This window comes from Hydra vulgaris, chromosome 08 (genome assembly GCF_038396675.1).
Source record: "Hydra vulgaris chromosome 08, alternate assembly HydraT2T_AEP".
In the NCBI taxonomy this organism is placed as follows: domain Eukaryota; kingdom Metazoa; phylum Cnidaria; class Hydrozoa; order Anthoathecata; family Hydridae; genus Hydra; species Hydra vulgaris.
In genome coordinates, this window is record NC_088927.1 from 30,526,177 (window position 1) to 30,542,828 (window position 16,652).

The following is a 16,652-nucleotide window of genomic DNA, read 5'->3' on the forward strand; positions in this document are numbered from 1 at the left end:
ATAATTAACTGCTAAGGAGTAATTACAGCATTACAGAAGTGACAGTGGTAATTGTATTATTTTATTTATACATTACTGCACCACAACTGCTTCTTGGACCCATAACCATAACTACTACTTGAAACCATTTTCTTGAACCCATGTTTTAACAATTTTTATCTAATGGCAAATTGCCTTATCATCAGGGTTGCAAAAAAAATATTTTTTAAAAAAAAACAACCAAAAACCATAGATTTAAAAAAAAAAAAAAAAAAACCATGGTTTTTTTGGTTTAAACTCCTTGTTTAGTCAACTTTTTCAATTTAAATAAAAGCATTAGTCATTTTACTTGAATAAATTATATTTTTTATTGGCATTACTGCTGTATTTCATCAACTAATATATCATTATTTAATGTTCTGTATATAAAAATAAGTTTTGCAGCTTTTTCTACTACTATCTTGTTTCTTAACTTGGAACAAACAAGTCCAAAGATCGTAAAAATCTTTAAATTTCAGCACTAGAAGCTGGTGCACTTAACAATTGTCAATATCCATGATAATGTTGCAGTCAAATATTTTGGAGATTTTCACCATTCTATTGGTGATACATTTATGTAAACAGATTCACTATACAAATAGCTTTTATCGAATGGAGCAGATTAGTTTTTCAAGTTGAATATTATTGGTACCAAGTTCTTAAACTCTTTATCTCTAAAGATCATTGCAGCTTCATTTTTATTTTCAGAAAAATTAGATCCGAAATATCTAGGATCAAGCGTGTTTGCAAGGAAATGAGCATCACTGACAGTCTGAAGGTATCTAGTTTCCCATATTTTTTTTTCAGTTGATAAAAATGATAACATGTTTATCAGCTCTCTTGAAAAATTTTAACAGTGTCACTTATTTTTGATTGATCTCTTTGAATCTTATATAGAGCAACTCAAATTGATTTTAATATTTTCAACAAAAAATTAGTTTGGTTTTAAATGATATTTTTTAGTTAAAACATTTTGTTTAAATCTATCAACCCTGCCTGTCATGCATGAAAATATTAAACTTTTCAATTTTATACCCAATTAAATGCATCGTTCTTTAAAATTTACAAATATATCATGAAATCATCTCACCTTGTTGTAAAAGTGTAAACCAGCACAATTTGTTGGCAGTGATTGCACCCTAAATCATATTTTCTGAACATTGCTTAAGAAAAATATACAATTTATTAGGGATCAAAATGTGAGTTTAGTGGCAACAAACATTGACTTTTGTATTACTGTTTGTGTAACTGTTTAACTATATATATATATATATATATATATATATATATATATATATATATATATATATATATATATATATATATATGTATATATATATATATATATATATTTATATATACTATACTCAATCTGTAAGTTAGGTTGCAATTTCCTAATATCATTTTTGTACTCTTAAGGTAAAAAAGTGCGTTTTAACTATTTAGAAAAAACGAAGAAAAATGAAAGATTGCTGCCCCACACCAAACCTCAGTCAATGTAGCAGCACTCCGTTGTGGGTCAGGTTAATGCTACATTTACATATGTGTAAATGAAGCATTTACCTAATGCTTCATTAACATATGTGTGTGTGTGTATATATCTATATATATATATATATATATATATATATATATATATATATATATATATATATATATATATATATATATATATATATATATATATATATATATATATATATATATATATATATATATATATATATATATATATACAGTATCGGACAAAACGAGTGCAACCAAATAATGCTAATTTAGTTTCTTTATATAAAAGTGCTGCATTTTTTCAATTTAGAGAAATAACTATGTAACTGTTTAGAGACAAAGTTCTTCAAGTTTTATTCATCACAAAGTTCATTATTTGTACACGAAAATTAATAAATTAATCAAAAGTATTAAATAAATTAATTAAAAGTATCAATGAAACTTTGTGGCATCGCTGTCCAGGCCTTTTGGATTTGTTCAAACAGTTGATCCTTATTACGAACACCTTCACGATTAATTCTGCGGTTGACGATCTCCCACAGGTTCTCGATAGGGTTGAGATCCGGAGATTGAGGCGGCCAATCCATCACCGATAGGTGGTTGTCTTGAAACCATTGCTTGACTACTTTTGCAGTGTGTTTCGGATCATTGTCTTGCTGAAAAACCCATTTTATTGGCATAATCCATTCAGCATGAGGTAACATAACATCTTTCAGGATATTTTTATACATGAAACGGTCCATTATTCCATCGTTTCGATGTATTGGACCTAGACTGTTAGCAGAAAAACACCCCCAGACCATTACATTGCCTCCACCATGCTTCACGGTCTTATGGCAGTAATGTAAATTGAGGCGTTTTCCGGTCGGTCGACATACACGGCAAATGCCACCGCTCCCAATGATGTTGAACTTCGATTCATCACTGAACAGGACAGTTCGCCATTTCTGCACATTCCATTCAATATGAGATGTAGCAAACAGGAGTCTTTTCTTCTGGTTTTTTAGTGAAATCAGCGATTTCTTTGCAGAGCGTCGAGAAAACAATCCGGCTTCAACAGCACGTTGTCTGATTGTTTGGTCCAATACCGGCAGCTCTAATTGCTTTTGTATATCGACTAATGATATCCAGGTATCCTTCTTGACGGATCTGACTATCATAGAATTCTCTCTAGAAGTGGTGGAACGTGGTCTTTCACCTTTGTTATCTGCTGCCAACTTCCCCGTAGAACGATATTTGGAACATAGTCTTGATACGGTCCATTTTTTCACGCGATATTTATCACAAATACTTTTTTGTGACATTCCACTTACGTAATCGCCAATAATTTTCTTTCTTAGTTCCAATCCAAGACTGTCGGGAGCCATTTTTGCACTTAAAGTCATAAAAATAATAAAAATAAATAATCACGCTTCTCAACATTTACCTTGTGATGATACAATAATGCTCTGTGGAACACAACGTCTTGGTTGGATGTGCACTGACCGGACTTAAGAAAATGAAACAAACCAAAAAAGTTGCACTTGTTTTGTCCGCTGCAAAATGGCACTTGTCAACGAAATTCTGCCTGTGTGCTGTCACCTGTCAGCTGATTGCTCATGTCATGGCATGCTATGACTCCAGACTCCTGAACTGTTTGCTGTGGTAGTATAGTTCGTTTCGTTTTTAAGACATGTAAAATTAGGAACACTTTTTAGCATTATTCAATGTTGGTTGCAAATGTTTTGTCCAATACTGTATATATATATATATATATATATATATATATATATATATGTATATATATATATATATATATATATATATATATATATATATATATATATATATATATATATATATATATATTTATATATATATATATATATAAATATATATATATATATATATATATATATATATATTTATATATATATATATATATATATATATATATATATATATATATATATATATATATATATATATATATATGTATATATATATATGTATATATATATATGTATATATATATATATATATATATATATATATATATATATAGATATATATATATACATAAATATGTATGCATATATATATATATATTTATATATATATATATATATATATATATATATATATATATATATATATATATATATATATATATATATATATATATACATATACATATATAGGCCTTGGCGGGAGTAAATAAGTTCAAGAGCATAAAAAAGCTCCCTTAAAATGAACATGGCAAGCCATGTGAGCTGCTCTTCTAAACAGCTTTTAGCTTTTTTAGTTTTTGCAGGAGCTATCTTTTTATTCATTTAAAAAATAGCTTATTAAATACAAAATTTGGTTGTATATTGTATATTTAGTTGTTTTTTTGTCGCAAATTTCTTATATTCTGTAGTATTTTTTATCTTGTGAGTCGAAATTAAGTTGAACTTAACCAAATACTGAAGGGAAAGGTCCTTACTGATATTGAAAAAGGTCAAATATTGGCTTATCATCAAGAAAAAGTTCCAAATCGAGAAATTGCTAGAAGATTGAAGAGATCAGATCACGTTATCCATAATTTCTTGAAAAATCCAACAGATTATGCAACAATCAAGAGGAAACCAAAGAAATCTAGGGTTTCAGACCGTGAAAAACGCAGAATTGTTCAACTCGCATCAAATTCATCAAGAAGTTTGAAAACAATTAACAATTTGGGTTTAAATGTTTGCAAGGAGATGATTAGAAAAGTTCTTAAAGACATCCCACACATAGTACGATCAAAAATGAATAAAGCACTAAATTTAAAGCTCGTTCACAAACAGAAACGTATGGAATTCGCCCGTGAAAACATGACACGCAATTGAGAACAAGTAAGAAATTTTAGATTAAATTCTCATGAATACTTAAGATGTCTAAATAGCTGAATATTTTTGTTTTCAATACCAGGTGATTTTTTCAGACAAGAAAAAGTTTAATCTTGATGGGCCTGATGGTTTTAGTGGCTACTGGCGTGATTTGAGGAAAGAACCCAAATATTTTTCGACAAGGAATTTCGGTGGTGGATCTTTGATGGTTTGGCTGAGGTTTTGTGCAACAGGAAAGTTAAATTTAGCATTTACATCTTGCAAAATGAAAAGTTCAGAATACATTGATGTGCTAAAATTATGTTTGATTCTATTTAAAAACAAATATCGACGCAAAAAGTTTGTTTTTCAACAAGACAAAGCCAGCATTCACACTAGTAACGAGCCTAAAGCTTGGTTTGAAGCTAAAAAAAGTGAGCAAATGTGGTGGCCTGCTCGCAGTCCAGATTTGAATCCTGTTGAAAACATCTGGGGAATCATTGTAAGACGTATCTATGCTGACCAGAAGCAATATAACTCTGTGGAAGAGCTAAAAGTAGCGGTATCAGAATGCTGGGAGGATATGGAGCCAAAAGTGCTAGAAAACTTGGTGGAAAGTATGCCAAAACAAATTTATCAAGTAATTGAGCGAAAAGGAGGTCCAATCGAGTACTAAAAATGTGATAAAAACATTTTTTTGTATAGTATTGTTAAAAAATGTGAACTGAGTCTATAGAAAATAGTCAGCTATCTTTTGAACTTAATTCATTTATGATTGACCTCTTTTCAAATTTGATATTATTTTTTGATAATTTTCGTTATTTTTTGATACTTTATTTATAATTTAATGAAATACACTTTAAAAATAAAGTTAAGTACATTTTTAAGACATAATCCACATGCGTCTATAGAAAATGGTCGCAGTGTATTAAAGTGATATATATATATATATATATATATATATATATATATATATATATATATATATATATATATATATATATATATATATATATATATACACACACATATTCATATATATATATGTATTTGTATAAATATATATACATATATATATGTATATATATATATATTTATATATATATATATATATATATATATATATATATATATATATATATATATATATATATATATATATATGTATATATATATATATATATATAAATATATATATATATACATACATACATACACAGGCTTGTGGAGCCGAGCCGGAGCCGTGGAGCTGCTGTTTTGTTGTTTTTAATAATAGACAAATATTATTCACTCATTGTTGAATGAACTTGTTAAATAAATCGTTTTAAATTATTACAATATCAATTGCTAAAATTGCTTTATTGACACTTATATTATTATTTTCTGTTCTTAGAATAGGTTTTTATTAGCTTTATTTAGCCTCCCAGTTGGTTTAGTTTTAAATCATAATGCATGTAACATGTAATATTGGTAACATAGCCAAGAGAAATTTTTTTTTGTTTGTTTATAACTTTGAAAAATAATAATTATATTCATTATTAGCGGCAGTTGGGCTATATTAAAAATGGAATGGGGGAATTTTGTCCATCCCAAAAATGCCTCCGCATTTTTAGTAGCAGCTGTTGTGCAGTAGCTAGATCTCTTACTTCAGAAGTTAAAAATAAAGTTAATCATTGTTTCTTTTAATATAAAACGCTTCAGGTAACGAAAAACTTTGTCTTAATTTTGGGTGTCATTTTACGATTATTATTGTTAATATTATTACTGTTAAAAAAAATTCCGACAAACAAGTTTATTAGTTGTTATTTGTAATTGATATACTCTTTCTTATGTACGCACGTTTTATAAGTAATTTAATAAAATAGCAACCAATTAAAAAAGTTGAAACTCGTAAAAAAAAAAAAACTGCTACGAAACCTTTACACTGTTATTATTAAAATACATGTAAACATAATTTTATATATTGCAATTTAAGTGAAGAATTAATAAATTAAAAGTTTTAATAAGAATATGTTCCGCGATATTTTGTTTAAATAAACCTCCTTTCTGGTGAGTTAAGGTAACTTATTTTAAAACCTCATAAAGCAACATTAATTAAAAACTTTTTATTTAGAAGGTTCAATTAGTTTAATTACAGAATTTATCTTGTTGTTGGTCTGAATAAATCCTAATTAGGATTATATTTTTCAAGTTTAATTTTTCCATTTTAGCATTTTATTTAAAAAGTTGTTGATGTACATTTAACATGACTGATGTGACTAAAAACACTGCAATTGTAAACAAAGATATGTTCGAGGATGAATTGAAATGCTTCAGTGAAAAGGAAAAAACATATATTTGCCAGATTCTTGTTGAGGAGAATCAAACTAAAAAAATTTGTGGCACGCAAGTTAAAATGCTAATGGATGGAAAACAAGTAAAAAAACCAACTTCAAATATGAAACGTCACATTAAGAAGAGCCACGGAATACTTCATCATAAAATTGTTCAGGAGCAAGAAAAGAAAAAAGCCGCACAAAAAAGGAATATAAATGTATCCGAAGTTACTTTGTCAAGAAATGGAGATTCTCTATCTTTTGGTGGACAAAAAAAACAAAAGATACTTGACAATTTTTTCAACAAAGTTACTATAACAATATCGAAAGAAGATTTCAAAAAAGCTTTAAATGTGTTAGTACTTCAAAATGGATCTTCGTTTAACATTTTAGGCGGAGATGGAATAGAAATTTTGACCCAAGATTTGGCAAAAAAATTTAGCATAAAGATCAGTCGTGAAAATATGCGTCAGGAAATTCAGACTTTAGCTGAAAAAAAGCGTTCTGATTTGAGAAGCAATTTGAATGGAAAACTAACTTTCCTAAAAGTTGATGGAGCATCAAGACATCAGCAAAGCTTTCTTGGTGTCAATACTCTATTTTTCTCTAGCGGCAAAATATTAATTAAAACATTAGCAGTCATTGACATACATGCCAGACACAAAGCTGAAGATATTCAAAATGCACTTGAAAACGTACTTGATAAGTTTGGCATCCAAAAAGAACAAATCCTTGGAATTAGTACTGACAATCGGTCTAACATGATTAAAATGGTGAATAGTTTTGGCAAGACGATTGAGATAAACAAGATTATAGAAACACTACCTAGTGAAGATCATGATGGGCGGAGATGATATTACAGAAGAACAAATTATTGACCTACATATCAATAACATAAAGTTAGAACTATTATCTACAATAAAACATTATAAATGAGTATTTCATTTCTGCACTCAATCAAATGGAATTCCGCTCTATTTCTCTTTTCTTTCACTTGATAAATTGAAGTTTAAGAAAAAACTTTAGTAACTTCAGAATTTTTAGAAAAAATTTAAAAACTTTGTAGTACTAGCCTATTTGTTTGGTTTCTTATTAAAAAAACATGTAAACACATTTTCAATAATTATCAAGAACTAATAAAATCACAAACCGCTTGACGTCAAGGAACAATGCATGGTAGCATTTTTCATAATATAATGATATTTTTTATTTTATAATTATTCTTGAATAATTAACTCATAGTAAAATATAATAAATTTATATGTTTTGTTGCATACCCACATTACAGGGCTCGAATTAAGAGATTGCAAATTGCGATATCTGGAAATACTTCCGGTCTTTAAACTTTTAGCTTTTTAAAAACAGTAATCTCTGCTTTGATCACTGAACTCAATAGCTGATATTCAATAAAAAATATTTATATTGATCTTGAATTATGATATAAAATCTTATTGTAAAAACATATTACTGATATTTTTATTATTATTAAAGATTATGATTTAAACTTTAATATTTTAATTCATTTTATAAATCATTAAATAAAATTTTAAAAAATAAGCATGATAAATAACGATATAATTATTAAAAACAACTGCTTGTATAATAAGCCATATTTACATAACTATCATTAATTATGTATTGATTTCAAAGTATGACATTTAGTTTATTATTATTATTATTATTATTATTATTATTATTATTATTATTATTATTATTATTAATATTAATATTTGTAATATATACATATATGTATATATATATACATATATATATATATATATATATATATATATATATATATATATATATATATATATATATATATATATATATATATATATATATATATGTATACTGTGTTTAACGATTTTTGTAATTAGTCTTATGGGAGAAAAGAACATAGTTTATATATATACATAGTTATAGCTTTAACATATTATACATGGCGCTATGAGTAAAATAAAACATTAAAAAAAAATTACCACAATGAAGGAAGTAAGATATTTATTTTTACAAACAAAATTAAAAAACTACCACAACAAAGGGAGTAAGAAACTTACTTACAAACAAAAAAAAGTGTATATAAATAAACATTTAAGTTATTGAAATACACTGCAACTCCAAAATCAGAAACAACAATTGAATCAAAAAGCCTTGAGGAAAATACAGATGATGTTTGACATGCAACAGCAACAAATGCATATACAAACACAAATGACAGAAATGATAAAAGCATTGATGTCATCACAAAATCAAAATAATATATCATTAGTAACTTCAACAATAAATAAATTGACCATCCATATAAGCCGATATCTTAGACAATAAATGGATAATTTTCCTTGACCCATGGACAATATATAAAGAAATTAAAAAGCTAACTGACCCAAGAGATATCTACAATGAGCTACAACTAACTTGCAGCACAACAGTTAATGAAATGCTTTTCAATTTTGTTGGTCCAGCAAATAAGCAGACTGACACATCTTCAATGCTATGACTTATACGCTATAGAAAGACTCATGTTTTTAGGTGGTAAAGTCTTAATACAGGACAGGCTAAGATCAATTTTGCTCAGTAGTTTGCATGAAGGACATTAAGGCGTAGCTGCAATGAGAAAAAACGCAAAATGCTTTTTGGCCAGAAATGAGTGTGCTCTCTCAAAAAAACTACGGAGCTCAATGCTGTAGATGTAACAAGATTGCACCTTCAAACCATAGAGAGCCACTTGTAGAACAAATAGTACATGAATATCTTTTTCAAAAAATAGTATTAGACATACTTCAAATGGAAAATCGCAACTATAGATTATACACCAATCAAATCTCAGGTTCGACTGAAGTAGCATCAACAAAAACAAGTTCAACCACATCTGTTATTTGTAATGCACGCAGGAAATATTTCGTTAGATTTGGAATCCTTAAGGAAATATCAGGAGATGGAGGACCACAGTTTAGGTCTTACAAAATGAAATCTTTTTTAAATGATTGGGTCATAAAGTATCGATTATCTTCTGTCTATTACCCACAAAGCAACAGCAGAGTAGAGATTGCTGTAAAATCAATGAGACGTTTATTGACTACAAATATTAGCCTTAGTGGATTGTTAAACACTAATGAAGTAGGAAGAGCACTATTGTTACACAGAAATACACCAGCTCAAGATATTTGAGCATCTCCAGCCAAACTATTGTTTGGGAGAACTATAAATGACCACTTAGCAAATATAATACAATTTATTAAGGAATGGCCTGAATTAACCAATAAGCACGAAAAAGCTATAACAAAATGTTATCATAATTCATTCAAGTTTATAAAACTCCCATATCACTGCCTGCTAACTGTAGGTTTGAGCATAACAATTCAAAATCAGCATGGAACATCCCGGTTGACAAGAAACCCGATTATTCCGGGTCACAATTCTGAATATCCTCCGATAGTATCATCAAAAACTTGACTCGAAAATTCACAAAACAATATATCAATGAAATTACCTGTTGAACCAATAATACCACCAAACCACTTGTTGTTTCCAGCAATGAACTCTCCTGCAACAATCAATCCACCAACAACCAAACCCCCTACAACAACCAAACAACATGTAAGAAGATCAACAAGAACAAGAAATACACCAGTAAAGTTAAAAGGCTATATATTGTAAATTCTCCATTTAAGTCAAACCTCAGATAACTCAAACTTCATAAAGTCGAACCATTTTTTCGTTCCATTTCAGCAAATTTCTTTGGATAACTAGAACTTTTTGTATGGGAATTAAATACATTGAAATTTTTTTTATAAACAAATGTAATTTCTTTATTTTTTCTTTGTATTTCGATATGAATAGAATAGATCGTTATCAGACGTAATATAATAAAACTGTTAAAAGATAAAATTGTTAAAAAAACAATTATTTTATAGTTTAATGGATTTCTAAATAGAAGAGCGCTACCTTTTAAAAGCAATTTTACTACCAAATAATAAGGAAACTATTGTCACTTAACTATTTTAAATGTTATCTTTTAACTGTACTGCATAAATACAATCTGTAACTTCTTTCATGGAAACATGAGTATAATGGTGCAAATTAAATATATATACTTCATCATTGAATAAAGAAAAATCGCCTTAACTCAAACTAATACCTCATATCAGCCAAAGTTTGACTTAACTTGACTTAAAGTCGCTTTAACCAAACACTCGTTATGTTGAACCATTTTCCTTGGGAATTAACTGTATATAAATACTTATATTCTTTTAAAGTAAGCTTTTTTTCTCAAAACCAACCAAACCCTCAGTCGATGTAGCAGCACTCCCTTGCGAGTGAGGCTAAAAGATAGTAGATATGGCAGCACTCCGTTGCGAGTCAGGCTATTTGTCAGTCGATATAGCAGCACTCCGTTGCGACTCAGGTTATTTGTCAGTCGATGTAGCAGCACTTTGTTGTGAGTCAGGCTATAAGATAGTCGATGTAGCAACACTCCGCGCATGATTTACAGTAAAAAATAAAAAATAAAAACATTTTATTAAATAAAATAAAAATAAAAACATTGTTTATATTGTTAAAAACATTCAGAATGTTTTTAAAAACTTTCTGGTCAATTAAATAACGAAAAATTTAAAAATTTAAAAAACGATTAATTTGTAATTAAATTAATGGTTTTTACTTTCTGACAACACGCAAATGTTGGACGAAAGTCAAAAGCAATTAAAAGTGACGCATTTATTGACATAAGAATCATTTTTTTTCCTTCCATGCTTCCCAAATGTAACAATCTATAGAACTATCTATCTACCTATCTATTTATCTATCTATCTATATATATATATATATATATATATATATATATATATATATATATATATATATATATATATATATATATATATATATATATATATATATATACATATATATATACATATATATATATATATATATATATATATTTATATATATATATATATATATATATATATATATATATATATATATATATATATAAATATATATATATATATATATATATATATATATATATACATATATATATATATATATATATATATATATATATATATATATATATATAGATAGATAGATAGATAGATAGTATCTATCTATCTATCTATCTAGTCTATCTATCTAGTCTATCTATATATATATATATATATATATATATATATATATATATATATATATATATATATATATATATATATATATATATATATATATATATATATATATATATATATATATATATATATATATATATATAGTGGTGTAGTGGTAGAGCGCTCTCTTAATTATAGAAGTTTGTATACCTCAATATTTTATGATTTTTTTTTTTCATGAAGAACTTCATAAGTTCTTCATGAAAAAAAAAAAAAAAAAGAAAAGAATAAAGAAGTGAGAGACTCTGAGTTCGATCCCCACCAAATCCCTGGTAGTGCCGCGCTCAACTTGTTTCTCAGTGCAGTGGCCTTGTTTGTCAAGGTTCTTGTTTTGGAGTTATAGAGTTGAGAGAGGGTTATAACTACAAATAAGTAGCCTCCTTGTCTGTAGTGGCCTTCTCAGCCTTTGGGAGGTGAATTAACAAAAACAAAAAAAATTTGCTGTACTAAATGCAAATTTTATAGATATTTTGATTAATACTTTTTTAAAAAAGTGCGATTCCAAATATTGTGTAGTAAAAGAAAGTTGTACAAAAATAAAGCAACTGTAACCGAACATTGAAAAAACAAAACAACATACTGTGAAACTTGAAAAAACAAAACAACCTACTATTAACATTAAAAAAAAAAACCTACCTTAATCATTAAAAAAACATAAAAATCTACTGTGAACATTAAAAAACAAAATAACCTACTGTTAACAAAAAAAAAAAAACCTACTGTGAACATTAAAAAAACCGGTCTTTTCTACTTGACCCAGAATACTTTTTCCTATACAAGAAACATTTCCGTGATTTTGAAAGCTGATATTCGATACTGTCAAGTAGCTAATCACTACGGATAAGCTTTCATAAACTTTAGTTTTAACTTCGTAGTTTGTTCCATTTATAATCCATTCAACAGATGGAATGGGGTTACCAAAAAATTTGCAAACCAGTGTATTATTTTCAGCAACAAGAACAGTTTTATCTAAGTCTATTAGTTCTGACTGCGGTTCAATAAGACTGAATCCTTTTTCCCCTTGATCTCCTTTTGGTCCTTGAGGACCAACATCACCTTTTGGCCCTCTTTCTCCTCGTTTACATTTATGTTGAATTATTTCTTTACATTCCTTAATAAGAAATAAATAATAAAATTTTAATTAAAAATATTATTAAACTTCTAAATCTTATTATATTTCAACTAATGATCTGTAAAAAATCAGCTCTGATTTTGCTAATTTTCACATATTATACTATTGAATTATTTTATATATTATTTACATATTATTATACTATTATTTACATACTACATCCATTTTGTAAACAAGCTAATTTTAAATTTTAGACATTCAAATACAAGAAAAATTTGGAACTATAGTTTTATAAACATTTGAGTAAAAGTGGGTCAAACCGATCACGGAGCAATAAAAACCAATAGAATGCTGAGTTTATGGCTCTCATAAAAGTAAATGCGAGTTTTGTGAGAGCTGTAAATTTCCGCAATTTACGGCTTTCGCAAAAGTATAATTTTTTATCTGAGAAGTATAATTATCGTTGTAACTAAAATAAAAAACAATGTTATTTAAAAAAATATAATAATTGATTGCATAATAGACTACAATGCTTTTTAAAAAGCATGGTTCTTGCAAAAAAAAAAAGATGATTTGCAACACCATGTTCTGTAATACATGGCCAGCAATTTTCAGAATATTAGGTTGCCTCGATTTTTTTACATTTGACTGTTGTATGTAGTGCTCCATACTTCAATGGACCACAAAGCTGCTGTTGCTGCTTCAGAAAAAAATGTTTAAGGCTTTATAACAATAATGGTGTTGAAGATGTCTCCTGATTAAACGCTATGGAGATAGCTAATGCCTGTTGATTGATTTTCAAAACCAGCAATAGTGTGCAAATATGTAAAACACTTTCCACTATCATACACCTGTTTGACCAACAGAGGAAAATCTTCTTTATCTAAGTTTTTGCATTTTGCGTCTTTGTAATATTTAGTAAGAACTGGCTTCCACACTTGCTTAACATGGCAATAGACACCTCTGTCCAGTTGCTGATGATGGGCTGGTAGGCAAATCAAAACTATATTGTTTTCCTGACATAGTAATACAGCTGCTAAACTGGCGTGAGATCCATCAAGATGTAAAGCATGAGTACCGTTGACAGCTTTTCATTCTGGTATATACACTTCCTTCAACCATTTAACAAATGTGTCATGCTCCATTCAAACAGAATTAGAAATTGAATATTTGCTGCCAGTCGAACTACCTAAAGTCCAATCGGCTCTAAAGTTTCATTTTGCTTTGTATACCAAAAATGGTGGTGTAAAGAGTCCATCAGCTTTACAGCAATTGTTTACTGTATAATGAATTTTTTCATTGAACCAGTGAGTTTCAAAACACGCTTTGCACCTTTTTGACATATACAGTTGCTCTGCCTTGATCACCACATAAACTTGTTTCATCGCAATTCCAAATGTGACAACCAGAATTTAAACAAGGCAAATGATATTGTTTAGTGACAACTTCAAATTAATTATCAATTATTTCTTGCGTACAAAAAAGAAGCGGCTTTGGCAGATGCTAAATTGTGAGTTTTTTTTGTGGAAATTTTTTTAGACCATTGGTTCATAAATGCATAAAACCAGTCTTTGTCGGGCCTGCTATTTTTAAATAAGCCTGATTGATTTGTATGAAGAAGATGACTGCATCCGAAGTCCATGATGTCATTTTGTGTTAAACCATAACCCCAATCACACAGGAACTTAAACGCATCCACAATAATTGACTCTGTTTGCTTTAAGAGTACGGTTATTGATCCTGATCTCTTGAAGCTAGCATTGTTATTGTTCTTGCAACCTATTAGAATTAAGAACAGAATGCCATATTTGAACGAAGCTTCTCTGAGTAAAATCCTTTTCTATTTAATATCCTTTAACACAGCTTCTATATCTTCTTTATTGCATGACTTTTTACTTGTTGTCATCTTGAAAGTGAATAATTAATTAATATCATTGAGTCATTTTTGTAAAACAACTTTATATAGGAAAAACCTATGAAAATCCATGTGAACATGATAAAATCCAATAATTTATTTCACATAGGTATCTAATTTGAAAATTCACATACTGCTTAATAAAGAAATTTAAAGTAAATATGTGAATGAATACCAGAAAAAATTTAATATTAATTTTTCTTACATTTTTATCAAATTTAATGAAAAAAAATTATGCAATTGGTATTAAAATTAAATTTTCTACAAGATAGAGGGTAAAATTATTTTTAACCAAATTATGGTTATTGAATTATTACAATAGCAAATAAAAAAGCAAATATTTACGACTCTCTTTTAAACTATTATAAATAAAATGACTGAAAAATGAGTTGGATTATATTTTGACACATTTAAATGGAGATGATTCTCTTTATTCTGGTGTTTTTATTTTTTAAATATATTCCTTTCAGTTCCGATTTTTGATCAGTGATCCAAAAAATAGTATGATCAGTTTAACCTGCTTTTACTCTATTGAGTGGAACACTTATTTTCTCAAATAATAACAACAGACAAATTAAAAAAACATTTAACATACTTCTAACTTGTAACAATTGCTTTATTTTTAAAACATATTTTATTATAGTTCTGTTTTCAAAAAAGGTTTTTATTAAGTTGCATCATATAAGATTAAAATTTATAACCTCAACTATCAACCTCAACTATAAAATGCTTAAAAACGGCTTGATGAGTTAAAACAAAGTATTTTAACAACTTTTACAGATAAGGTTTTTGACTAGCTTTAAAATCTGCAATATATTGCAAAATTTAGGCGGCTTGTTAAAGTTTAGAACAAAACAATAAATCTAAAAATTGCAGATTTCCTTAAAAAGTCATATTTTAAGATAACTTGAGATAACTGCTTAATTTTTCACAAACTTTATATTGATCAAAGATTAGCAGCAAAATAGACCATTAGTCCCAATTATCTAAAAACTGAAAACATTATTAAAAACTAGTTTTTGTACTACCATGTGCAAGCCTTCCCATAAAGCGAGTGTGGTTTTTTGTATTGTATGTCCGCGCATGAATATTTTATTTTAGACAACTTACCCATGGCTGTTAACATGTTTTATATAATAAAACGTGTTAACAGCCATGCGGAAAAAACTAAGTTTCAAAAACAAAGAAAGCAAAACTACCAAAATAGAAAATTAAAATAAATTTAAATAAAAAAATGATAATAATTTAAATAATTTGTGTACTGTTTTTATTTTTGTTTCTTTAGGGTGGTTGTTATTTTTAGCAACCAAATTGGATAAGGCAAAGTTAAAATAAAAAAAACAGTTTTAAGTTGACATTAAAAAGAATAATTTTTCTCTATTTTATTTGTTTTTGTAAAAAAAAAAAATTTGCTATCTGTTTGTGAAAAAAAAAAGTCAGGTCAGGTTATCCTGCTACTCATAACATGTAACCCAGTACAATCTGCTTCATGTCCTGCTGCCTTGTAGGATACGATTTTTTAGGCAAAGGCTAGAAGATGTCAACTCCAACTTAAAACACCCCCTGCCTTGGGGCTCTTGGTTGAGTAAAGGCTAGAGAAGGTGTCTCAATAAAAATACTTATCTTGGGCAGATGTTAAATGAACCCAGCTACTGTCTTGTAGAAGGCCTCCTAGGCAAAGACTTAAGGGGTAAACAGATTATATCTGTTGACCAGCATTGCACCCCTCCTTCATCTATTAGGCTGGCGCAGATGTATTTTTAATACATCCTTTCCAGTTTAGGATGTTGAATGCTTGATCTTCTTGACTCAATGCATGAGTTT

General features: G+C 28.0%; 1 protein-coding gene across 2 annotated transcripts in view; it reads right to left on the reverse strand.

Annotated features, from left to right (window-relative positions):
• The window catches only part of LOC136083747 (uncharacterized), a 38,141-nt gene that overhangs the window by 6,787 nt on the left and 14,702 nt on the right, over positions 1–16,652 (reverse strand). For both annotated transcript variants that reach the window (XM_065803397.1, XM_065803398.1), the window contains one exon: positions 12,562–12,952. In XM_065803397.1, the coding sequence (XP_065659469.1) occupies positions 12,562–12,952 (391 nt within the window). The remainder of the gene's footprint in view (positions 1–12,561; positions 12,953–16,652) is intronic.